General features: G+C 45.0%; 1 protein-coding gene and 1 pseudogene across 2 annotated transcripts in view; both read left to right on the top strand.

Annotated features, from left to right (window-relative positions):
• The first annotated feature begins 580 nt into the window (after positions 1-580).
• LOC311593821 (spliceosome-associated protein CWC15 homolog) lies at positions 581-1,356 on the top strand (annotated as a pseudogene). Its single transcript has 2 exons — positions 581-807; positions 884-1,356. The product of its transcript is annotated as a spliceosome-associated protein CWC15 homolog (transcript).
• An 8,199-nt stretch (positions 1,357-9,555) lies between these two features.
• SLC16A10 (solute carrier family 16 member 10) overlaps positions 9,556-25,972 on the top strand; it is a 115,172-nt gene continuing 98,755 nt past the window's right edge. The window contains exon 1 of the mRNA XM_084775108.1: positions 9,556-10,083. Coding sequence (XP_084631234.1) covers positions 9,750-10,083 — 334 coding nt within the window. The 5' untranslated portion in view covers positions 9,556-9,749. The remainder of the gene's footprint in view (positions 10,084-25,972) is intronic.

Here is a 25,972-nt window from a genome sequence, read left to right on the forward strand (position 1 = left end):
TTGACTAGTTTTTAAAAATCTCTTAATTATAATCAAAGCACTGTACTTAAAAGTTTTTTTGGATGTATCAAAAATGTAATGTCATATAATGGTGGGATCCTATAACTACATAAAACAACATTGCTTTGTTGCTTAGCAGCAATTATCAGTTAGAAATTCTCATAGGAAAAAACTCATCCCCCTTAGACAAGAGCACAGAGCTATGGTTTCAACTCATCAGGCAGCTTTATGTTTCTCTCATTAATTTGAACCCATAATTTTAATTTGGAGGGGGTGGAGATATGGCTCAGCAGTTAAGAGCACTGTCTCCTCTTCCAGAGGTCTTGAGTTAAATTCCCAGCAACCATATGGTGGCTCACAACCATCTGTACTGGGATCTGATGCCCTTTTCTGGCTTGCAGGTGTACATGCAGCTAGAGCACACACACACACACACACACACACACACACACACACACACACACACTAAATCTTTTTTAAAAGAATCTTTTTGGTGCAGAGATTTCTGGGAGCTGAGGGTCGCATTGTTTTGTGGGTGAGCTTCCGAAGGTGCTGTGTCGGACCCACTGAAGAATAAAAGATGACAACAGCACCAGGCCAACGTTTGAACCCATAAGGGGTGGAAGACGAAAAGGAGAAGGGGATTCGAGGCCAGCTCTCAAAGCAGGATTCGAGCAGAGACCTTCCCTCGCACACCAAGATAAAATACAAACTACACAGGATGCCCCTGAAGAGGTTCGCAATCGTGAATTGAGAAGAGAGTTGGAAGAGAGAGAGAGGAAGGGGGAGAGGGAGAGGGAGAGGGAGAGGGAGAGGGAGAGGGAGAGGGAGAGGGAGAGAGGGAGAGAGAGAGAGAGATGCTGCTGCAAGGGGAAAAAAATAGGCAACTCAAGAACATACAACTTCCTCTTCAGTGTCAACGAAGCCTTGCTTAGAGCAGATTCCTGCTGCCAACCTTGGTGCCAATAATCTTCTCACAGAGGAAGAAGATGAGGACTTTGAAGAGGCGAGTGGTGATGGTGAGACTGTGGCTCTTCTTGCAGAGCGGAAGAGATCAAGAAGGAGAGAGCTGAAGAGCAGGCCAGGAAGGAACAGGAACAGAAAACAGAGGAAGAAAGAATTCGCATGGAGAACATTCTGAGTGGGGACCCTCTCCTTAATCTCACTGGCCCATCCCAGCCTCAGGCCAACTTCAAGGTTAAAAGAAGGTGGACGACGATGTTGTGTTTTAAGAACTGTGCAAAAGGTATAGAAGAAAGGCAAAACACTTGTAAACGATATACTTCGATCTGAATTTCACAAAAAGTTCATGGAAAAACATAGTAAGTAGTATAGTTTCATGTGCTTGATTAAAGACTGAAATGCTAAGAAGAAAAAAAGAATCCTTTAAGAAAAAAATTTTAATTTGGAATCAAAAGTCAATTTTTGTAGTGATACTATAAACTGTTTTAAAGGAGATGTACATTATTAGGTTGTTAACAACATGGCTGCTGTATTTCTCATGAATACATAATACATAATAATTTAAAAGGTTAAATGAGGAAACATGAGTGGTTCTGTAACAAACACTTTACCTCTATTGCTTTTTATGTTATCTGGTGTAACAAGATTGGGTCACTCCTGTAACTATAAAATAAGCACATCTGCACCTTTAATTACAGAGACTGGCAGTTTGACATCATCGTGCACCACATAGTGAGTTCCAAGCCATCCAGGATTACATAATGTGACCCTGTCTCAAAACAAAAACAAAAAACAAACAAACAAAACACATGTTGAGAACTATTTAGAATATTCCATCTGAAAATGTGGATTTTCTTCAGTATCATATAAATATGTATATATTGTCTTTGTATTTCTCTCTCTCTCTCTCTCTTTCTCTCTCTCTCTCTCCCTCTTTTCTCCCTAATTTTGTTTGAGATAGGGTCTCTCTATGTAGCCCTGGCAGTCCTGGAACTTGCTAAGTAGATCAGGCTGGCCTTGAACTCACAGAGATCTGCCTGCCTCTGCCTCCTGAGTGCTGGGCTTAAAGGTCTGCGCCACCACACCTGGTGTTAATTTCTTTTTTTAACCCTGGGGATAGGGTCCTGAGGGTCCTGGTGCAGCCTAGACTTTGTGCACCACCATCGAAATACATTTCCAGCCCAGTCCTGAGCTTCTTCAACTTATTCTTGAATTCCACTCAGTTTGTTTGAGCAGGTAACTGCTGTGGACTTACGTTTGTAAAGTTTTCAAGACGCTATCTGCCCTATCTGATAATTCCTGCTCTTGTTATAGGGGCTGGAGTGCCGCTCTGCCAACAGAAGGTTTCCATGAACAGAGTCTGCAAGCCTAGCAGAAAGGATCCATGAAGCCTTCAGAGTGATGACTCCCTTTGTAACGTTCAGCTTCCAAGATGAAGAGCTCATGATTTTGTTGTTGTTTTGTTTTTCGAGATAGGGTTTCTCTGTGTTGCCCTAGTTGTCCTAGACTCACTTTGTAGACCAGGCTGGCTTCGAACTCACAGTGATCTGCCTGCCTATGTCTCCTGAGTGCTGGGATTAAAGGCATGCACCACCATGCCTGGTCTATTTAACTTTTAAAAATATTTTATTTATTTATTTATTTATTTCATGTATGAGTGTTCTAACCTGCATGCCAGAAGAGAGCGTAGATGGTTGTGAGCCACCATGTGGGTTCTGGGAATTGAACTCAGGACCTCTGGAAGAGCAGACAGTGTTCTTATCTGATAAGCTATCTCTCTAGCCCAATGCTTTCCTTTTAGAGAGTTGTCATGGTCATGGTGTCTCTTAACAGCAATAAAATAGTGACTAAGACATTGATCAAGACTTTTCTTCAAAATAAAAAGGCCTTTAAAAATGCTGAAGATATAGTGTAGTACTTGCCTAGAATGTGTGAGGCCGTAGGTTCAAGCCTCACATTGGAAAAAAGAAGTTTTATCATTCAGAAACAGAGAAAAGGAGGCATGTAGAGGAATTTTAATCCAACAACATGGCTACTCTAGCTGGAATACAAAGATACCCTTAGCACACACTTTTAATCCCTCTGGCTGGAAAAGAAACACACCCTTAGTACACACCTTTAATCCCAAACAAAGGTAAAGTTAGTTTGTAGAAGGAAGCATCCATATTTGAAAGTAACATCTAATTGAGAGGCAGACAAAGTGATGAATCAGAGAAAGATTTGACAGACTATAGGAAATGCCCAACTCTCATGGGAACACACATGCGCACGCGCACACCCTCCCCCCCCACATACACACACAGGGAGAAAGAGAGACAGAGATGGAGAGAGAGAGAGAGAGAGAGAGAGAGAGAGAGAGAGAGAGAGAGAGAGAGAGAGAGAAAGAGACAGAGACAGAGAGACAGAGAGGCAGAAAGACAGAGAGAGAGAGAGACAGACAGAGAGGCACAGTTTTACCAGGACAGTTGTACAGAGAGAGAATGAACTAGACACAAGTGAAGATAGAACAAGTCAGAGAATGAGAAGGAGCCAGAAGACTAGAACAGATTGCTAGAGTAAGTTTGAGGCCAAGCTGAGAGAGCCAGACTGAATGAGTCAGCTTGGATAGGAGTTTGAGCCAGAACAGCTGAGTTGAACCAGCCAGCCAGAGTTCAGAAAGAACGAGAAAGGATGAGCTTATTCAGCAGTAAGTCCAAGAGGTTGAAAACATTGTAGGTCTATTTTAGATTGTACAGAGGCTAGAAGCTTCCAGGACTAGGCCTAGGTTAGCAGTAAACTTCCGAGACAACAGTTACTTCAGACCAATAAAAGATAGTTTAACAGAGGCAACTTGATGCTTTTATACTGCCATCAAGGCATATTTAGTTGTAAAGAACAGAAATTGATTAATAGGTCTGGCAGTCAGGAAAACCGAGACCGAGGAGCCAGCATCTAATGTGACTCTTCTTGTTTCATCCCGTGGCAGAGGACAGAAGCTCAAGCTAGCACAGGTCCATCCTTGCATCACCTAAGAGATGGAGATGGGAGGGGCATGAGTTACCCTGTTATCAGGAATCCTCCCCCACAATAGACATGAGCCATCACAGTCTAATCATTTCTTGAAGGCCCCACATCTCTGCATTCTTGAACAAAGAAAGGATGATGCTGATAACATATAAACTTTGGGAGACACCTCCGAACCATAGCGTGGGGTCATTTTGGAAACAGGGTCTCCAGAAAGTCCTGGACATGTTTATGCAGGGCCTGAAGTGAGGAGCAAGCCTTCAGGCTGCAGGGTAGGGTTTGAGGAGGCACAGGATAGAGGACCGATTGATGGGGGCACTCGGCTGGCAGCAAGGCTCGTTAGGAGAACATGACGGTCCATAACAATAGGACTGATCAGAGAACTTGCTTCTAGAATGAAAGAGGAGGGCTTAGTTGAACGGTCTTCTAGAGCTGGGGTTGACAGGATTGTATTTGGGGAGGCAGCAAAGAGGTATATGAAGGAGGCGCCTCATGGGTTTAGTTTGGACTTTAGGAAGTTGATAGGGGTTTACTAGAAGACGGGCAGGTTGAGGGGACTTTGGAAAGACACTAAGGAAGTAGAAACCGGTCTTGTTTCTGAAGAATAATTTTTTATTGTTGCACAAAATACTACACTTATCATTTATACAAACCAATGCTCAAGCACTCTGAGCATTTTTTTGTTTTGTTTTGCTTGAACCCAGGGCTCCACACAAGCAAAGTATATACTCTGCATTTCTAACCCATTCTGTGTATTTGTTTTATTTTTTATTTTTTGTCTTTGTGGAGTTAGATATTGAATGCAGGACTTGACAGGTGCTAGGCAAGTGCTCTCCAACTAATTAATTAAGTAATTTGATTAATTTTTAAGACAAGATCTTTCTTTAAAACAAATAAGTTATTTGTTTTTATTTTATGTGCATTGGCGTTTTGCCTGCATGTATGTCTGTGGGTGTCAGATCTTGGAGCTACAGACAGTTGTGAGCTGCCATGTAGGTACTGGGAATTGAACTTGGGTCCTCTGGAAGAGCAGTCAGTGTTCTTAACCTCTGAGCCATCTCTCCAGCCCAAAGTAGGATCTTTCCACATAGCTCTGGTTGTCCTAGAACTCTTGACCAGGCTGGCCTCTTCTTTCAAAACACTGTGAACAAAGGTATGCATCACCACACATGGCCCCTTATGCATGTGTTTTCAATCCAGGGAGTGTGTTTGTGTGTAAATTATGTAAAATCCCAGAACGTCAGGAGCATTCCTACCAAATAATCATCATTACAGTGCTATTATGAGTTGTATGACTTGTAGAGTGCATCACAGAAAAATTATCTTTTAGAATCTTTTCACTGGGCTATCGTGGTACACACCTTTAATTCCAATACTTGGGATGCAGAGGCAAGCGGATCTCTGTGAGTTCAAGGCCTTATGGTCCTGAATGAGGCAGAGAAGAGGCCAGGGCTGCACGGTCTTCTCAGAGGAAAGTCTCCATTGCTATCTCACAAGTCCTATTCTGGTTTATTCTCTGTTATGTGATAAACACGGTGACCAAAAGCAACTTGAAATAACAGTTTATTTCATCTTATAGCTTACAGTTCCTCATGAAGGTAAGTGAGGACAGGATCTCAAGGCAGGAACCCAGAGGCAGGAACTGAAGCAAGAGCCATTGAGGAGTGTGGCTCACTGGCTTGCTCAGGGTGGCTTGCTCAGCCTGCTTTCTTATATCCAGCACCACGTGCCCAGAGGTGGCCCTGCCCGCAGTGGCTTGGGACCTTCCACATCAATTCTTAATGAAGAAAATGCAACAAGTAATTGCCTACATGCTAATATGGTGGAGGAATTTTCTCTATTGAAATTTCCTTTTTCAGATGACCCTTGGTTTGTGACAAGTTGACAAAATAACCAGTGCAAGGCTATAAAAGTACTCCTTAATGTTTGCTCTGTTTCCCAACGGCATCACTAATTCTTAGAGTGAGAGTTAGACCTTCACTACATATGGTGATTTGAATAAGAATGGCACTTATAGGCTCATGTATTTGAATGCTTGGTTCAGGGAACAGAACTCTTTGAAAGGATTAGAAGGACTAGGAGGTGTGGCTTTGTTGGAGGAAGTATGCCACTGGAGGGCGGGCTTTCAGGTTTCAACAACCTATGCCAGGCCCAGGCTCGGTTTCTGGGCTTGCTGATTAAGATGTAGCTTTCAGCTACTGCCTCAGCACCATGTCTGCTTACGTGCCTATGATGATACTAGGATTAAGCTTTTTGAAACTATAAACAAGCCCTCAATTAAATGCATTATTTTATAAGAGTTTCCTTGGCCATAGTGTCTCTTCACAGGAATAGAATAGTGACCAAGACAGAAGTTGGCACCAAGAGAGGGGCACAGCTGTGACAGGCCTGACATCGTTGAAGAAATATAGACTTTGTGACTTTGTATTAGAAAACTGGTTGAATGCTTTAAGCAGGGCTTACTGGGCTATCTTTGTAGGAGCCTGGGACACCCTGCCGAGGGTGATATGAACTGTTGGGGTCCAGCTGAAGAAATTTAAGAGAGGAAAAACATTAGTAAATGGCTTATAGATGATTCATGTGATATTTTGACAAAGAATGTGGCTGCTTTTAGCCTTTGTTCTGTAAATCTGTCTGAGGCTAAACTAAAGAGTTTTGGATGGGCAGCCATGGTAGAGGTGAGTTTGAGAAGCCTAGTATTGAGTTTGTTGTGCGGTCATCAGCACTCACTCTCATGCAGCATGCAGGAGCAAGCTGGACAAAGAAAAATGTAAAATGTAGAGTTTGAAGAGAAAGGGAGCACCAGGAAGTATGCTGGAGCTAAAGGGAGCACCAGGAAGTATGCTGGAGCTAAGCCCTGTGTTCCAGGAGAGAGAAAGTGGAAAGAAAAAGCTAATGCTAAGTGGGATAGCGGAGTGGTGGGTGACCTAGGGGCCAGACCCCATCCAGTTTTGCTTCCAGTTTGTGAAAAGAAATGAAAGCTTAAGCGGTGAAGGAAGCTATCCCTAACAGGACGCTGGTGAAAATGTAAGTGAAGGAGGGGGCCAGGTTCCGGCCCCAGCAAGCAGCAGAACTTGGCAGCTTTGGCCACGTGGTTCTGGCTTTAGAGTCAGGGATATATGAAAGGACGTTGTAGAGTCTCATTCTGGGGCTAAGGAAAGTCACCGAGGCCAGGCGTGTGTCAGGGGTGTCCCTGCGTGGAGGCCCAGAGAGGCCATTGTGTGTTGGAGACCCTAGATGTTGAGAGATACCAGCATCATGGGTTATCTGCCAAGGAGAGCTGAGCAGCATGGAGCCAGAGAGAGAGAGAGAGAGAGAGAGAGAGAGAGAGAGAGAGAGACAGAGAGAGAGAGACAGAGAGAGAGAGAGACAGAGACAGAGACAGAGACAGAGAGACAGAGAGAGACAGAGACAGAGAGAGAGACAGAGAGACAGAGAGAGAGACAGAGAGACAGAGAGAGAGAGACAGAGAGAGACACAGAGAGAGAGAGAGAAGGGGGGAGGTTGTAGTCAACAAAGATGAAAGGAGTTGGCGCTCTGAAGAGCACTTTGACATCAGACATGGAGGTACAGAATTTGGGGTGTCCCCTGATGGCTTTCAGTGTTTCCTCACCGTGCCCCCTTCCTTCCCCTTTGGAATCCTATGTACATTTTGTGCCATTGTACGTTGGAAGTATGTGACCTGCTCTTTGAGTTGGATTTGACAGGGGTTCCAGTGAAGAGACTGCCGTGGGTCTCAGAAGAGACTTTGGACTGACTATTAAGCAGTGCTGAGACGGTGGTAGACTATGGGGCGTTTTACAGTCTGATGGGATGCGTGCATTGTGGTATGGTTACAAGCCTGTGGGGGCTGGCGCGTGGAATGTGGTGGTTTGAACAAGAATGGCCGCCGTAGGCTCATGTATTTGAAAGGATTAGGAAGTGTGTGTTACTGAGGTGGGCTTTGAGGTTTCTAAAGCCAGTGCCAGCCCCAGTCTCTTTTTCTGGGCCTGCGGATTAAGATGTGCTCTTAGCTAGGGCTCCAGCCTTACATCTGCTTACGTGCCACTGTGCTCTCTGCCCTGAAGATGATGGACTAAATCTTTGATACTGTAAGCAAGCCCCCAATTAAATGCTTTCTTTTTTAAGTTGCTCTGGTCAAGATGTCTCTTCACAACAATAGAATAGTGACTAGGACACCAAAGACAGCCTTTTGAGGCTAGTGTGCTATCTTAACTTTATCTCTAAAGCACCCCACATTTCAGCTATATTCCCAGATTCCTCATGAATACCCAGCTTCCATTTATTTATTTATTTATTTATTTATTCTTTTTCACTGACTGGAATACTCTTTCCTTGTCCTTGTCCACTGAAATCACGTGCTGATCCAGAGTTCAGCTCAGACTTATTTTCTGTAGACAGTGTGTATATATATATATATATATATATATATATATATATATATATATATATATATTTTTTTTTTTTTTCCTTTTGTTTTTTTGAGACAGGGCTTCTCTGTGTAGCCCTGGTTGTCCTGGAATTCACTCTGTAGACCAGGCTGGCCTCGAACTCACAGATATCCTTCTGCCTCTGCCTCCTGAGTGCTGGAATTAAGGGTGTGTGCCATCACTGTCTGGCTATATAGACACGATTCTTTAGTGTTTTTCAAGAACAGCTACTGGCCCTATTCCACTTGTGGTGTGCACTTATTTTAACACCATGGCACCTAACTTTGTATTTCCTGACTGTTTTACTTACTAGTTTAGGCCTGAGAGAAGCACAAATGTCATTATTGCAGTTACTGTGTAATCCACCACACTGGTAGGTACCTAAGTAACTAGCATATTTTGATTTTGGTTGGAGTGAGTAATTTAAATATCTGATAAATTAAGAGGATACATAGGCATGCCATGATTCAGGGGACCAGAGGAATTGTATATAAGTGCTGGTTCTTTGTTTAGTGTGAGAACAGCTTGTGTAGTTGAAAAGTATTGCTTTCTAGCTGCCCGTCAAAAATGTTTGTTAGTTGAAAAATTTATAATCACAGTCTGTCTTCCAAAAGTGAGCATCTTCAGTGTGCCAACTATTCAAAACGGTATATTCACGGAAGAGAACAGAATTGAAGTAATTAAACAAGGCCTCTGGTTCTTGAGTTGCCTTTTAAGTAGGTATGCGACATAAGGAATCTTCTATATTAAAATTAGCACCAAAAAGAAAACACACATGAAATCTAAAGAGTGTCAACTGTGACTCTTTGTTCCAGTAAGGCTAACTGACCCAGGGCGGCCAACTGGATCGATCACCCTCGTAGGTCACCCGTAGGAGGAGACACTCCCCAGAACTTGTAAGGTTAATACCGAGAGGAGGTGACCTACCCTGGTGATAGACATCGGGTAGCTCATTTGGCCTTGCGCCTTAAGCTCGCGCGCAGTCACTCCCCGCGGGTTGGTCCGGGGGGCGGAGCCCCCGCTCGCCGAGGCCCAATCATCTGTGGGCTCGGTTGGGAGGGGGTCTGGCCCTCCTCCGGCCACGCCCCTAGCCCGCGCGGGAGGGCGGGAGGGGCGCTTTTAAGAAGCGCCCGCTGGGGTGCGGACTCAGTCGGGCGCGAGGGGCCGCGGGTGTGTCGAGTCCTCCCGGCGCCTTGGGCAGACACCGCCGTGTGCGCCGCTTGCTCGCCGGCGGCTCCGGAGCCTTCACCTCGGCCTCCCTCCTCTGCCCGCGCGGCTCTCCCAGCCTCCGCGAGCCACCCCGCACCTTGCGCCCGCGAGCTCTCCCGGCGCCCGACGGGGCCGCCTCGGGCCATGGTGCCGTCCCAGGAGGAGCCCGCCGCCGAGCGGGAGGCGAGCGAGGCGCAGCCGCCGGGGTCCGCGCCCTCGGATGACGCCCCGCTGCCCGGCCCGGGACCCTCGGACGGCCCCGACGTATCCGCGGAGAAAGTGGAGGTGGAGCTGGTGAGGTCAACGGGCGAAGAACCCCCCGTGCCCCCCGATGGCGGCTGGGGCTGGTTGGTGATGCTGGCGGCCATGTGGTGCAACGGGTCGGTGTTTGGCATCCAGAACGCTTACGGGGTGCTCTTCGTGTCCATGCTGGACACCTTCGGGGCCAAGAACGATGAGAACATGGCCTTCAAGACAGGTGGGGCATTGCGGCGGGCCAGGGGTGGGGGGGGCGGCGCGGCGACATGCGGGGTGAGACCATATACCTTGGGAGCTCGGTGCGTTCTCCCGTGCGGGGAGGGTGTGTGCGGTGGGTCTGATCCGTTGCACTTGCAGCCTGCCCCTTGGGGCTTCCCTCTTCCGCCGCTCTTTGTGCGGCTCCAGAGGCAGGGACCGTGCCTGTGGAAGTTAAGTTGCAGAGCTGTACCTGCCGGAGGCTTGGGACTCCTCTCTTCTGCAGAGTGGGTGCCAAGAATCCACAGTAGTTTCCTCTTAATGTTGGAAAGCAAACGGAACGTTCCAGCACCAACAACATTGCATTACCATTTTTACAGTCTGTTTTGTGAGGTGGAGTGGTTATGTGCCTGCCGTGCCTCAGAAGAGAGAGAGAGAGAGAGAGAGAGAGAGAGAGAGAGAGAGAGAGAGAGAGAGAGAGAGAGAGAGAGAGAGTGAGAGTGTGTGTGTGTGTGTGTGTGTGTGTGTGTGTGTGTGTATTTGGGTAGATGCGGTGCGGCCCAGCGCGGGAGACTAGCAAGATGAAAAAGTATATCCCAAGGTCACAGGGAGTCCCAAAGGCAACCCATCAAAAGTAGTAGTCTGATGTCTCTCTGCACTCTGTACTAAATATAGGAAGCATAGGAGAAAGTTACCTGGGATGGTAAGAGGAAGATTAGGGGTTGCGCCTCTTGTTGACATTTTCCCCCCCTACGTTGTGGAAATAAATTGCAAAAGATGCAGACTCCGCATTTTCGTCATGCTTTTGCAGGACTTCTTGACTGATTACGCAAAAGCCAAATCTAGGATCCTGTGCATAACATCTCTTTCTTTCTTTCTTTCTTTCTTTTTATTATTTCATCTCATGCTGCAAGGCAGATGTTAATCAGCTCTGTTTCAGTGAGAAAACTGAGAGTCAGTGAAGTGTCTTAGTGAGGAACAGAATAGATAGGGCACGTCACCTGAGTTCCAGACTGATTCCCGTTGCTGAATCAAGCTACCACTGTCTTTTGGGAAACTTCTTAAGATTAATAATTTCTGTGCTTCTCTCTGCTCAGCCTAGCCTTGAACTCAAGGTCCTCTTGGCTCAGTTGGGATTAGAAGAAGATTCTTCACCATACGGGGCAATAATAGTCTTTCAAAACAACAACGGGGGCTCGATATGTAGTTCCTGGCTGGCCTAGAACTCAATATGCAGGCCAGGCTGTCCTCGAACTCACCACAGAGATCCGTTTTCCTCTGCCTTCTGAGCGATGGATTAAAGACATGTGCTTACCACAGCCTCACACAATAAATAGTCTTTCCTTTTTTAGTCTTTAGTTTTTTGTTTTAGAGTTTGTATTGCCTCGGCTTTTTTTTTTTTTTTTTTTTGGTGTGTGTGTGCACACACACACACACCAAAAAAATAAACAGGATTATAATTACAAATTGTAAGGTAAAGGTGGTGTGGAAGATTTTTAAATTGCTTTTTTCTTTCATTCTTTTCTTTAGTGCTAGGGATGGAACCCAGGACTTTGGGCATCCTGTTTGAGGTCTTTGGATGTGCTCGCTTGCCAGAGCAGCTATGTTCTGAATTAAAATTCCTGTTTCAAAAAACAAACAAATTCCAGTACAACACTAAAGCAGGACAGATAGGAGGACACTGCAATAGCAAACACAAATTATTTTGCACAGTCCTTGCTACTTCTGTGTTTACGAACTTCATGTATTCTATTTACAACCCTGAGACAGGCTTCTTTTTCAGATGTAGACATTTGGGCTCATGTGAATTTCAGCTGTGAGCAAGATTTCTACCTCAGGTTTGCTTGATGTTAGGAGTTAGGTTTTTGTTTTTGTTTTTGTTTTTTCCAAGACAGGGTCTCTCTGTGTAACAGCCTTGGCTGTCTTGGACTCATTTTGTAGATCAGGCTGGCCTTGAGCTCACAGAGACTCACCTGTCTCTGCTTCTTTGAGTGCTAGAATTAAAGGCCAGCTGAAATCTACTTTGAAAATGACATTCACACAAAATTCTGGTTAGACTGAACCATGCAGGGCAGCTCTTCCTGGCAGTGCCAAGAGGAGATTGCCTTGGGGTCATTTTCCTGAAGTGTATCTTGGTTTGTTCACTTGTTTTTTCTTTTTTCTTTTTTTTTTTGGAGAGAGGGTATCACTGTGTAGCTTTGGATGGGTCTCTGCCTCTGCCTCCAGAATGCCCCAGCTCTTCAAGACCAGACTTCTCGTGAGAGGGCTAGGTTCACTAGTGATAAAGGGCAAGATTTAACAGTAAACGCTGAGCTTTACTCCCACTAAAGTGTGCGTGAGTTCCACACCTGTTTGGATCTGCCCCGCCATCTTTCCCCCACCCCCTATGCTCCCTCTCTTTCTGTCAAGACAAGGTCTCACTGTGAAGTCTTGGTTGGCCTAAAGTCACTCTGCAGACCAGGATGGCCTTAGTTAGACTCACTGAGATCTCTGTCTCAGAGTTCTGGGACTAAAGGTACATACTACTCGGCCATATATATGCTTTTTTCTTCTTCTTTTTTTGTTTTGTTTTTATTTTTTGAGACAGGACTTCTCTGTGTATCCTTGACTGTCCTGATCAATTTGGGATTCAGCTAACTTCACGGAGATTTTACAACCAGAGAGAAAGGCAGAGAGACAGGCAGATTGCTGTGAGTTCGAAGCCAGCCAGGTCTACAAAGTGAGTCCAGCTCCCACCGTGGTATCTCAGATGCTGATGACATGATAGTGTCTCACACATCCTGACCTGTCAGAAGTTGTCTTGGTAGGTTAGAAGGAGTAACAGAGCTTGGCTGTGTTTTTCATTTCAGTTTTACCTGCTACCATGCGCAAGCTGTTGGCTGAGAGGAAGGGAATCAGACACTTTGGAAAAGACAATGGGTCCCACAACTAACTGGAGCGTTGCTTTCTGCTAGAATGTAACTTTGTTTTAATTCCCAGACTATGGAAAAGCACCCAGCTAGGTTTAGAGTTCTAGAGTTTTCTGTCTTCTCATGCAGTGCCATGGACAATCTTTGGGACCATTCCAGGGCAGTGACAAATATTTTAATGATGTGTTTGGTTGTCTTTTAAAAAGATCTATTAAAAACAGGTATATTTTTAGAATTCTCTTCTAGAATTCTGAAGTTTTTAGAATGCTAACCTTTTGAAGAAATTACTTCCCTTTTGAGCTGAAGGCTTGGTTTCTTTGAATAATTTCCCCAATATATTTTTTAAAACATATTAAAAATAGTGTGTGTGTGTGTGTGTGTGTGTGTGTGTGTGTGTGTGTGTGTGTATGTGTTTGTGTGAGGGTGTGCTCATGCCATGGTGTGTCTGTGGAGGTTGGAGTACAAACTTAGGTGTTGGTTCTCACTATCAGCTTTTACACAGGTCCCAGTGGCCCGAGCTCAGGTGTTCAGACTTGAGCAGCAAGTGATTTTACCCACCAGGCCATTTCCCTAGCCTCCAGATGTGCTCTCAAACTAACGGCCTTTCTTGGAAGTGGAGATCTGTGTTTAAGACTGAGAAGCACCACACACTATGCTTCTCTCTAGGGTATGTAAAAACGCAAGTCAACATTAATTAAAAAAAAAATCGACTGTCAAAAAGATGTGGAAGGAGAGGCTTTTTGTCCACAGCCTTTAACGTTACACCACTTTCCCTATATAGTAAAAGTACATTCTTTAGACGGCTATACCACAGAGTAGGAATTGGGTAGCATTTAGCAGTGGAAACGTGTTGCATCACCTCACCCCCCTCAGTCGCCTCTGAAACTACAAGACCTGTCAGTGTCAAACCCCAGGTTTTCACACTTACATTTCCATTGATAACCTACCGCAGAGTCTGGACTTTCCCTGTCAAACTTCACTGACTTGAACTGGCAGTGCACAGATTAACCAGAGAAAAAGCACATTTATTCGGCTATAGCTTCATTGTGACCTGGAAGCCTTCAGATGGCCGTCCAGAGTTAACTGCCCCATTTTCAGTCAGTCGTAGGATTGATGAAGCTTGGTCAACTGTGTACAAACGCTCATGAACAAGAGCGGTCTAATAGTAGCCGGCTGAAAGGGAAGCCTGCACGGACTGTCTGGCCAGAGGCTGCTCCGTTTTTCAGCTGCCGCGTTAGGGACCAAACAAAACAGGTGCAAGTGGTTCCTTCCAGGTAGCTCTTACTCAGGCCCTGTGTGTGTGGGGGGTGGTGGTGGTGGGGGGTCTTAGAGGGTTATTTTTAGCTTCCATGGCTGGCTTTGAGGAAAGGGGCCTTAATTGTTACCATCCGCCTGGGGATGCGAGGGAGCGAGTTCCAGTTGAAATAGTTTGCCTTAGGGGAAAGTGAGTGAGAGACAGGAAGGCAGGAGAGGGTCTGAGAGAAAGTGCTTTAAGGCTAGCTGCTTGGAGCTAATGTTCTAAGCCCTAGGGCTTCCGTGTAGGTTTGTGTTACACCTAAATTGCTGGGGATTTAGTCTGTCAAAGCCTTTGACTCTGGAAGTCAGGGTTAATCCTGTTGCTGTGATTTGCCTTTATCCTCCTCGAGAGGCTTGGTTGTCGAGGAAAGCTGCAGATACAACCAACAACGATGTTCCTCTCTTAAGGAAGTAAGTGATAACTTGCTCTGCTGAGGTGGTTACAGTAGATGATTGGCCTAGATTGTGCCCTATGCGTCTGTTACTGTAACAGCAATCATCTGAGGTAGAAAAGCTACGAAGGCTAACTCATGCCAACAGCTCATCTGGGCTACTAGCTAATAAGTCAGGAGAGCACTAAAGTGATTCGTGAAACTGGAAAATGGACCTTACAGTGTACACCTATAATCCTGGTGCTTGGAAGGTAAAGGCAGAAGGGCCACGTAGTGAGATCCTACCTTAAAAGAAAAAGGGGAAAAAAAAGGTACAGTCATTGGTTATTTCATTTCATTTCCTGCCATTTTAACTGCCATGTCAGTTAAAACTAAAAGCATGTCAGACTTTTTTTTTTTGGAGAAGTTTTGAGATATCCTTTATGATAAATTTGTTCTGGGCTTTTGTGTTCATAGCTTCGGTGCTGGAGATGAGGTCCAGGGCTGTTTACACGCTGGGCGAAGGCGCTTCCTCTGCTTACATCTCTAGCTCTGAGCTCTTGAGGTGACTTGCTGCATCTTTACATTTACCCGTCATGCTGCAGTTCCTCAAGGCCGAGTTTTGTGGTTATGTACTTGGCTTTTTCCGCCTATTCAGATGTTTCACAAACTCTGTGGCTCCAATTACTTTCTTGGGGCTGGCCTCGAACTCACAGCGATCCGCCTGCCTCTGCCTCCCGAGTGCTGGGATTAAAGGCCACCACTCCCGGCCTGGGGCCTTTATTTCTAAAGTTCAGATGAATGTTTATAATTTCTGGACAGTTCCATTTGGGTTCAACTGAACATTATACTCAGCTAGAGTGAATTTGCCTTTTAGCCAGTCCAGGCAGACTCCCCCATCTCCAGAAACATCACCACCCCCCCCCCCCCCACTGCAGACCCAGTCTTTACTGACCCTCTGCCCTTGTCTCTCTCCCTCCTTCCCTCCCTCCCCATTTCTTTCTTCTTGATCTTCTTGAGGCAGGGTCTCACTGTGTAGCCCTGGCTGGGTTATTATACACTGCGTAGAGTAGGCTTGTCCCACCTTCCTCTGCTTCCGTGCCTGGCTCACCTCTGCTCTCTTGTTGTTGGTGTTCCAGCTAAGCTGGTAGGCATGTACTTGTCCACATTACCTTTGTTCCTGTCCCTTCCTGTATACCACCCCTGTCCTCAGTTTGATTGTCAGTCCTTGTAAGATTATAGTGAAATGGTCGCTCCTTTCATTCTTTAGGCCCCAACACGGGAACTTTATGCAACAGCGGATCCATTTTAGGCACTTGGGATGATGGGAGCTATTGCATTTTGGCAATTTGAGACTAAACTCAAGTGAGTTATGAATTAAGCTTAAAGTGGAAGACAAAACTTGATTTTGCTGGGTGTGGTGGCACATGCCTGTAATCCCAGCAATCAGAAGGCAGAGGCAGGTGGATTGCTTGCTGTGAGTTCGAGACCAGCCTGGTCTATAAATCAAGTCCAGGACAACAGCCAAGGCTACACAGAAAAACCCCGATTCGAAAACCCAAAAAACCAAAAACCAAAAAACCCCCAAATAAACAACAACAACAACAACAAAACTTGATTTCAACCTATTCTAAGTTAATCTGCAATCTGTGAAAGGATTAAATTAATTATTCAATTTTTCTTTTTTGAGACAAGGTCTTGCTGTGTTCTGCCTCTGACTTCTGAGTGCTGGGATTGCAGGCATGCACCAAGTATAAAAGTCGCCATGCTTCACGTGTAAAAGGCACTTTAGAAATATCCATATTTACTTAAGTGGTAATTTGTATAGGCTTTTGCCATAAAGAGAAGGCTTTCATGTGTTGCCTTATTTTACATTTTCATTTATTTGGAGACAGGATCGTGTGGTGATGCCCAGGCTGATCTCAAACTCCTGGTCAAACGATCCTTCTGCCTCAGGTTCTTTCCTATCTGAACTGCACACACGTGTCACGTCATCTGGCTTATTTTTTGGAATGGCCCTGTCGTGTGTCAATACGTAGATAAGGAAACTGCAGCTTGCGGAGGTTAGGGTTGGACGGCATGAGAGCAAAGGGTTCACATCTCCTAAGCTGAGCTTAGCAGTGTCTTTTTACGTAGGGGCATTTTTAATACTTATATAACATTTGTTCTAAAGGTAAAACACCCTCCCCTCTTTTCCCCCTCAATACTGTTTTCTCCATATTTACTTATATTTTATCTAGCCCCTCAGCCATGTCTTCTGCTTAAGTATCAGAAGTGAAGTCATTTTTGGAAGAGGATTCCACTTCCAGTAATGATAGCTCAACCAGAAAACCGACCTCATATTCAAATTAAACAAACAAATCTCAGCAAAAACAAACTAAACCCCAAACATAACTGGAAAAGTCAGCTCACCAGAGCTCCAGGCACCTGCCTTGCCTGGCACCACCCACGCAGGAACTCTGGGTGGTGTTTTGTTTGGCAGGAATTCAGAATGGGCAACTCCAGTACACCCTAGAGTTGCACAGACCTACCTCACACAGGAGATTGCCTGCCAGAGCCTGCAGTGACAGAGGGAGGGAGAGCAGTGTCCCGGACGCTGCTGAATGTCCACGGTCACACTGCGTCTTCATTAACAGCCAAGCTAATTCCTCACCTTGCATAGGAAACCGAGGCAGGGGGCTGAGAAACCGAGGTGGAGATTGCCTTTTTTTCCAAGTCAGGAGTCTTTTTCATTTCGCCGGTCTTTGATTACCGAGATATTTGTGAGCTACTGGTTTGAAATAATGTATATGGACCATAGCAGTGTTTCCGCCCAACTTCCTTATTCCTTTTACTAAACGGAACAATCTCATGATCTTGACAGTGTCTGTACGAACCCTCAAAGGGTGAGCATCTCTAGTACTCAGAAGTCAAAGCCGTGGCTCTGTGTCACTCACCAGGCAAAGCTTTGCCAGGCTTTATTTTTACTTGTGTCATAGAAACAACTAGAATTCTTTAGTTTTTCTGTAATTACAAAGTTTTAATATTGAATGTACTTTTTATGCATCTCTGGAATTAAAAAAAAATTTTTTTTTTTTGAGACAGGGTTTCTCTGTGTCATCTTGGCTGTCCTGGACTTGCTTTGTAGACCAGGCTGGCCTGGAACTCACAGTGATTCTCCTGCCTCTGCCTTCTGAATGCTGGGATTACGGGCGTGCACCGCCACACCCCACGCCCATATCTGGTATTTTGATCTATTCATCCTATAGTCTGACTTGAGAATCATAGAGTGGACTCAACGCTAATTGGCAGGGCTGGGTATGAATCTCAGAGATACCCTATACTGTTTGCCCAGTGCGTGGGAAGCCCTGACACTCTGGGTTCCACCTCCAGCACCTCAGCAACAACAACTTAGTAAAAGTGTCGAGGTGTGCCTTAGATAGTTAGAGCTAAGTGAATGATAATTGGTTAAATTAATGTTAAAATTCAGGGAAATGAATCAAGCCTGGTAGTTCCCGCCATTAATCCCAGCACTCAAGAGACAGAGACAGGCTAGTTTGAGTTTGAGGCCAGCCTGTCTATGTAGGCAGTTCAGGCTAGCCTCTGCTACATTGCAAACTCAGGGCTACATCACGAGACCTGCCTTCTTCCCTCAAAGCTCAGGGAAATGTTCTAACATGGGTCGCCTTTCCTCTGGTGCCCCCCCCCCCCTTCCCCACAAGAGTAAATTGCTTCAACACTGTTCTGTAACAGTTCTGAAAGCTGAAAATTTATTTCGTTGCACACAGCAATGGGATTTAAATTCCAATTCTGTTACATCTTATAAAAATAGTCAACCAGGGGCTGGAGTGATGTGATGGCTCAGAGGTTAAGAGCACTCTTTGCTCTCCGCAGAGGGCCAGAGTTGCTAGCTAGCCCCTGCATGGCTGTCCACAACCGTCATGATTCTGGTCCCAGGGCGTCCCACGCTCTCTTCTGGCTTCTGCCCGCACTACATTCACTTGGTGCACAGACATACAGACGGACAAAGCACTCATACACTTAAAATCAAAATAAAGGTTGATTAAAAAAATTAAAAACAGAAAACTGTGGCAGAAGTGGTGGCTTGAGCCCAAATTCCCAGCACTCCAGGGGCTGAGGCAGAAGTACCATAGGTTCGAGGCCAACCTGGTCTACGTAGTGAGTTTCAGGCCAGCCAGGGCCATTTTAAGAAACTTCTTCTCAAAAAAAGAAAAGGTAAAGGAAACAAAATAGAAAACAAAAATAGAAAACCACTAGTTAAAGAATGAGTTTTCACTAGGCATGGTGGCACTGAGAGAGGCAGGCAGAGCTCTGTGAATGAATCCAGGACAGCCAAGGCTACACAGGGAAACCCTATCTTGAAAAACCAAACCAACCAACCAAACCAAAAACCGAGTTTTCTGCATAGATAAGTATTAATGCCTAGTCAAGCAAGGATTTTCTTTTCTTTTCTTTTCTTCCTCTCCTCCTGGAGGTTGAGCTCCTTGCCTAGAGCACCTGTCTCCACCACTGAGCCTGCCGCGGAGCCATAAGCCCTCAGTCCCAGGCAATGGCTTTTAATTGTAGAAATTTCTTTTTTTTTTAAAAAGATTTATTATTTGTTATGTTTATAATGTTTCGCCTGCGTGTACACCTCCACACCAGAAGATCTCAGTATAGGTGGTTGTGAGCCACCATGTGGTTGCTGGGAATTGAACTCAGGACCTTTGGAAGAGCAGTCAGTGCTCTTAACCTCTGAGCCATCTCTCCAGCCTCCAAGAAATTTCTTATCTGGTATATTATTTCTTATTTTTATTTATTTCGTTTTGACTTTTACTTAACTTCACGAGGGATTTCTAATGACAGCGCTTGGACGGCTTCACATTTGTCAGTGATTGCATAAGAAGGGTGGTCCACGAAGTTAATTGCTGTACAAGCGGTTCAGAGAGTTACTGTTGTCCCTAGGGAGATCTGTAACACCAGAAGTTTGGCAGTGGGTCTCCCAGCTCTGTGGTTATTAGTGACAGTAATAGTAAACTCACTATAAAATGTAGGAATGAATAAATGACAGTTCCCTAGAACTTTAGTCATGTAAGTATTATGTTTTCTTTCTTTCTGGAGAACTGTTCATTATGGAATAGATTGGAACTGTAATTTTATAGTTTTGGACTTTTGCTTTGTTTGTTTTTGAAACAGGGTCTTTCTATTTAGTCCTTGCAATCTTGAAATTCACTATGTACACGAGGCTGGCCTCAAACTCTCAGAAATCTTCCCGCCTCTACTTACTGAGTTCTGGGATTAAAGGTGTGTGTCACCATACCCAGCCTTAGGGACTAATTTTAAATTTGTCAATATCTTGATTTTGGATTAGAAGTGGGTATTTAATGTCATATACATAATTATTTTCTTGTATGTTTTTTAAACCAGAATTTCATGTAGCCCAGGCTGGCCTCCACTCCTTGTAGCTGTGGGTGCTGGGACCTGAACCCAGATCCTCTGCAAGAGCAGTAAGCTCTCAACCACTGAGGTATCTTTCCAGCACCAGCCATCTTTAGAAACTTTTGGGTTTAGGTTCTTAAAACTGTAAATAATAAGTTACAGATTAAGTTCCCTTCTGGGTTTATTTTTATTATTTATTTATTTGTGTGAGTGATCCCCAACTTTGGTGCTAGGGTCCAAATCCACTGTGCTTGCTACACAGTGCCTTGAGCTAAATTCCCAATCCCAGAAATATAGATTTAAAAAGAAGAACAAGTACACAAGAAGGAAGCTGTCGGTTTCTGTGCGTATTTTATTTTTTGTTGATCAGCACATTCTATTTACATAGCTATCTCTCTGTCTCAGAGGCCACCTACTTAATAGTTTCATTCAGTGTGGTACCACACTGGCCTACTCCGGGTTATCAAACCAGGCGCCTTGTGGTTGAGTTGCAGGCTGCGTTGTATAGTTTCCCTTGTTGTCTTTCCTCAGCTCTGTCAGCCTCCGTGTGTTGACAGGATCCTCCCTGGAGTTGAGGGTAGGGGTGGACGTTAACCATGCGGAGACTTGGCCCTGAAGGCGTCATGGTTTTTCCAGAAGGCATCCTGTCCTTCAGAAGCGGAAGTCAGCATGAGCCCTTGTGTCACTGCCCTCAATATCCCCTTTCTTCAGCCTCCTCTGGTCCCAGGCCGATGCTGTTGAAACATCTTTAATCAACTGCTTTGGGTGTGTGTATAATATGTGTCTCAATTGATTTTTTTTTTCTCCTCTTGAGAGATTATAAGGGGAGCGAGGATAACTATGCTGTTCATGCTATGGCAATAAAGCTGCAGGGTTTTCTGAGCTGATGGAAGGCTTCATGAAAGTGTACCTTTTTGGGCTGGAGAGATGGCTCAGTGGTTAAGAGCGCTGCCTCCTGAGTTCAATTCCCAGCAACCACATGGTGGCTCACAACCATCTATCATGTAAGCTGATACCCTCTTCTGCAAATAAAGCACTCATATGCAATAGATGAAATAAATAAATCTTTAAAAAAAAAAGAAAGTGTACGTTTTTTTTTAAAAGTGGCTAAAGATTTGGGTGACATAAATGTATGAAATAGGCTGTAAGGGTTGGTAGACGTTCTTCAGCAGAGTTAATAGATGAGGGCTCAGAGGCTAGTCTAGGGTGAATGTTTTCACGGAACTTTTCTATCAAGCCTTTGAGCCTCTGGATCCTGGGTCTTTCCTTTCCTTTCCTTTCCTTTCCTTTCCTTTCCTTTCCTTTCCTTTCTTTCCCTTCCTTCCTTCCTTCCTTCCTTCCTTCCTTCCTTTCTTTCTTTCCTTTTTTCTTTTTTGAGACAGGGTCTCACTATGTAGTTCTATGGCTAGCCTAGAACTTGCTATTTAGATAAGGCATGCCTCAAACTCACAAAGATCTGCCTGTTTTTGCCTCCGAGTGCTGGGGTTGAAGTCATGCACCACCATGCCCAACTAGGATCCCTAACTTTAAGGTTGACCACACTTGAGTTTTTATAAAGTTTGTGTCATTGGATTTGGTTGAGATACAAAGCAAGGTACCTAGTGGAGTCATAGAAGATGAAGCTGGTAACAAAAAGAATGTTGTAGCTAGAGAGTGGAAGATGAGGATGCTAACTTAGGGAGTTTGAATAGTGATGGACAGGCAGAGAGAGAGATATTGAGGGCTTCTGGAAAGAGTTTCTGAAGTGCTTTGGAAAGGTAACGGAATGCCAGAGATATAACTCAGCAAATAAAGGTGCTTGCCGCTGTTTAGTGGGAATTTTGGTTTCTGTAAAAGACACAGAAATATTATAAGAATATGTTTTCGTTTTAACCCAGGTGTGGGATATGGGGCTGCTTCAGATTGTCCACAGCAGTTGACTGTGATTTGCCTCATGCTCTAGAAGTGTCGTGATTTTTGCCAGTGGCAGATAGTTTCCATGAGCGTGTGACATTTGGAATTGTGGGGACTTTTCAGAGGGTATATAAATGCCAGGACCCCGAGAGGCGGGGTGGATTGTGGGTTGGTTGTTGGTTGCTGTTGGTTGCCGTTTGTTAAGTAATCATGCTCAAGGAAGAAACAAGAGGAAGAAATTGGATGTCCTGACAGTGAAAATCAAACTTGTCTCAAGGAGCTCAGTGACCCTAGTCAGCCGGAAGCTGTCCCCTCTATCCTTTTTTTCTCCCCTGTCTAGTGTTAGGGGGTTGAAAGGGTGGAAGAAAAGGGGTGGAAGAAAGAAGAACCAACAGAGTAGCCAAAGTCCGGCTACCCCACTCAAACTGACAACCTGAGTTTGATCCAGGTAACTTCACATGGTGGCAAAAGAGACCTAGCTACCACAAGCCCCCCCCCCCCACCATGCGCGTGCGCGCATACACACACACACACACACAGATACATTTTTAAAAAGATGGTTTGCATTTCAGAGGAAGGAAATGGGAGGGGCCCTATCTTTACAAAATCCATGACTAAAGAAAACTGGGTGAGATTTTGGGGGAGCAGCAGAAATGGGAACGATAGGAGAGTTAGATGTTTCTGAGATTCAACCGAGGGGAGTCTAGGAAATCATGGGTGCCGACGTGAAGAGGCGTTAGGCAAGTGTGGAGCTAGCGAGATGACTCATCAGCTAAAGGCGCTTGCTGCACAAGCTTGACCCGAGGTAAAGTCCCAGAACTGGCGTCAAAAAGCTGAGTGCAGTGGCATGCATGCGCAATCCCAGCACTTCTGTGGCAAGATACATGGACGCAGGAGACGTGACCAGAAGCTTGTCCACCAGCTGGGTGGAGGAGCCGCGTGGCGGAAACACAGGAGACCATGCTGCAACAAGTGAGAGTGACCCTTGGAAGGCCATCCTCTGACCTCTGCATGTGTGCTCAGGCACACGTATACCTGCATATACACTCAGTCACACACATGCAGACTGAAACTTTTAATACATTGTGTACATGTAGGAACTAATCAAAGAATAAAAATCTTTTTTTTCTAAAGATTTATTTATCTATTTATTATGTATACAGTGTTCTGCCTGCAGGTACACCTTCAGGCCAGAAGAGGGCATCACATCACATTACATTACATTATAGATGGCTGTGAGCCACCATGTGGTTGCTGGGGATTGAACTCGGGACCTTTGGAAGAGCAGGCGGCGCTCTTACCCACTGAGCCATCTCTCCAGCCCAAAGAATAAAAATCTTATTAAAAAAAAAAAACCCAAATACTTAACTTACTCAGCTAGAGTGTTGGGCCAGGATGTAGCGTCTGGGTAGAATGCTTGCCAGTGTGTATGAGGTCCTGGGATTGAATTTCTGGTACCTTAAACAGAAAAATGCCTCCTACCTACTCCAAACCAACTCAGAACTAAAGCCAAACCAGACTAGGAGTTTAGGCCATAGTTTGGTTGCCTCTAGAGTAGACAGTAGCCATGGTCTCTAGAAAAAGGTATAGTGCTGTAAAATCTACATTTCTTTGTATGTAACTTTCTTTTTGAGATTTAATTTTTAAGTGTGTGTGTGTGTGTGTCCAGGCCCATTCATGTCCACGTTGGAGGCCAAAGGCATAGGATTCTCTTGGAGCTAAAGCTTTGGGCAGTTGTAAGCCACCCAGCATGGGTCCTGGGAACTGAACTCAGGTCCCCTACAACAGTAGTAATTCATGTGAATCACTGAACCATCTCTCTAGCCCCATATGTACGTGTCTTAAAAAATTTAGTCAGGCATGTTGATGAACGTGCATAATTCCAGCATTTGGTAGAGAGAGCCAGTTTGAGCTCTGTGAATTCAAGACCAGCTTGATCAACATAGTGAGTTCAGGTTATATAGTGAGACTTTGTTTCAAAAAAAAATTTTTTTTTAGAGAAATATAAATGTTATGTGTAGAACTGTGTCTTAGTAATTTTTGAGCAGGGCCCCACAGTTTTATTCTGTACTGGAATCTCTAGATTGTGTCAGCCCTGAGCAGGACCAGGGGCACTGGGGCATGAGGAGGAACAGTTGTTGCCTTGGGAAGACTGGCTTGAATTTTTTTTTTTTTGTCCATGTTTTTTTGTTTGAGACAGAGTTTCTCTGTGTAGCACCCTTGGCTGCCTAGACCAGGCTGCACTTGAATCCACAGAGATCTGCCTGCTTCTGCCTCCCTTTTCTGGGCCACCACACCTGGTCCTTACCTGAATTATTGCCGAGTGGTATATTATTAAAGGGCCGAGGGCTTTAAGGAGGTGACGTCATAGATAACTGTGAATGAGGCTGGGCATGATGGCTTAAGCCTATAGCCCTAAAGCCTGAGGTTGAGACAAAAGAACAAAGCAAGGGAGTCATGAATCGGCAGTGTCTCAGCTGTGTTCAAGCTGGAGCTAAGCTGAGGCCAGCAGGAGAGCTTCGGGAGGAGCGTGCGTCTTCCAGGGGAGCACTACAGAACAGGAACCAGGGAATTCTGTCTTAGGCAGACATAGGAGTGCTCCTGTCTTAAAAAAACCAAAACAAAAAAGATCAAACAAACAAACAAACAAACAAACAAACAAACCCAACCCAAACCAAAACCCCAAAACAAAAAACCCAAACACGACTTATTTGTGCACATGCAGGTGCTGAAATTTGACCAGGAGAAGGGTGTAATTTTGTGGCACTCATTGGCTGAGAATGGAGCAGTCCTAACTAAAGTGACTGGTTGCTTGGCTACATACAAGTACACTTGACTTAGTTTCCTGTCAGGCAGCGAGCTGGAAGGCAAAGCAGATACAGACTCAGCACTTGGAGATGCTGGAGGAAGATGTGTCCACCACTTCTGTTCCTGAGCACATTGGCCCAGCGCCTGTCACTGGGTGGAGTGTGTTGACTCATGCTGTGTTGTAATCTCTTGGACTCAGGTCCTGGGTTGCTCTGTTGTGACTGACGCTCAACTGAAGGTGCTGGAAGTACAGTGACCCCGGAGGAAGAGCCACTCAAAGCAGGGGGTGGATGGAAGGGAACTGGAAGTTATGCAACCAGAGCATTTGCTTTTTTATTTTTTCAGTTTTTTTAAAAAAAATTAAATTTATATGCTCATAGGGTATCAAGTCTCTTCTTGGTAGCCTGCTATCCTTTCTCTGAGTGCCACCAGGTCTCCCCCTCCAGGGGACATGGTCAAATATGAGGCACCAGAGTACGTGTGAAAGTCATACCCCACTCTCCACTCAACTGTGGAGAATGTCCTGCCCATTGGCTAGATCTGGGTAGGGGTTTGAAGTTTATGGCCTGTATTGTCCTTGGCTGGTGCCATAGTTTGAGCGGGAGCCCTGGGCCCAAATCTGCCTATCATAATGTTCTTCTAGTAGATTTCTAGGACCCTGTGGATCCTTGTACTACAGGGGAAGGAAGTCCCCCTCAGGCACAGTCATAGGGCAGGGGAGTAAGGGGAAAGTGGGAGGGAGGGAAGAATGGGAGGTTACAAGGGATGTGATAACCATTGAGATGTAACAAGAATAAATTAATAATAAAAAATAAATAAATTAAATTCTTTCTACATATATGTGTCGATGTGCACATGCCATCGTGTGCATGTGGGGGACAGTGGACAACCCATGGGAGTTCTCTCCTTCCACCATGACGATTCCAGGGACTAAGCTCAGGTTTGGCCATTACCCACAAAGCCATTGTAGCACTTACCCCTGTCCTCGTTTTGTAAGCGATAACACCTCTTTCCCTTCAGTAACTGTTTTATCTTTTATTTTTGGTTGTGAGCCTAGCCTTTAATGGCTGAGCCATCTCTCCAGCCCCTGTTTTATCTTTTAATATCATTTCACATTAGTTACAAATTCCGTATGAAGGCAAATAGTGGCTTATGTCAGCATTTGTAACCCTCTGCTATTGTGCTTGCTGGGAGGAAGTCAATATCAAGTCAGTGTTCA

The sequence above is a fragment of the Acomys minous genome, assembly GCF_964271855.1.
Source record: "Acomys minous genome assembly, chromosome: 3".
NCBI classification, from domain to species: domain Eukaryota; kingdom Metazoa; phylum Chordata; class Mammalia; order Rodentia; family Muridae; genus Acomys; species Acomys minous.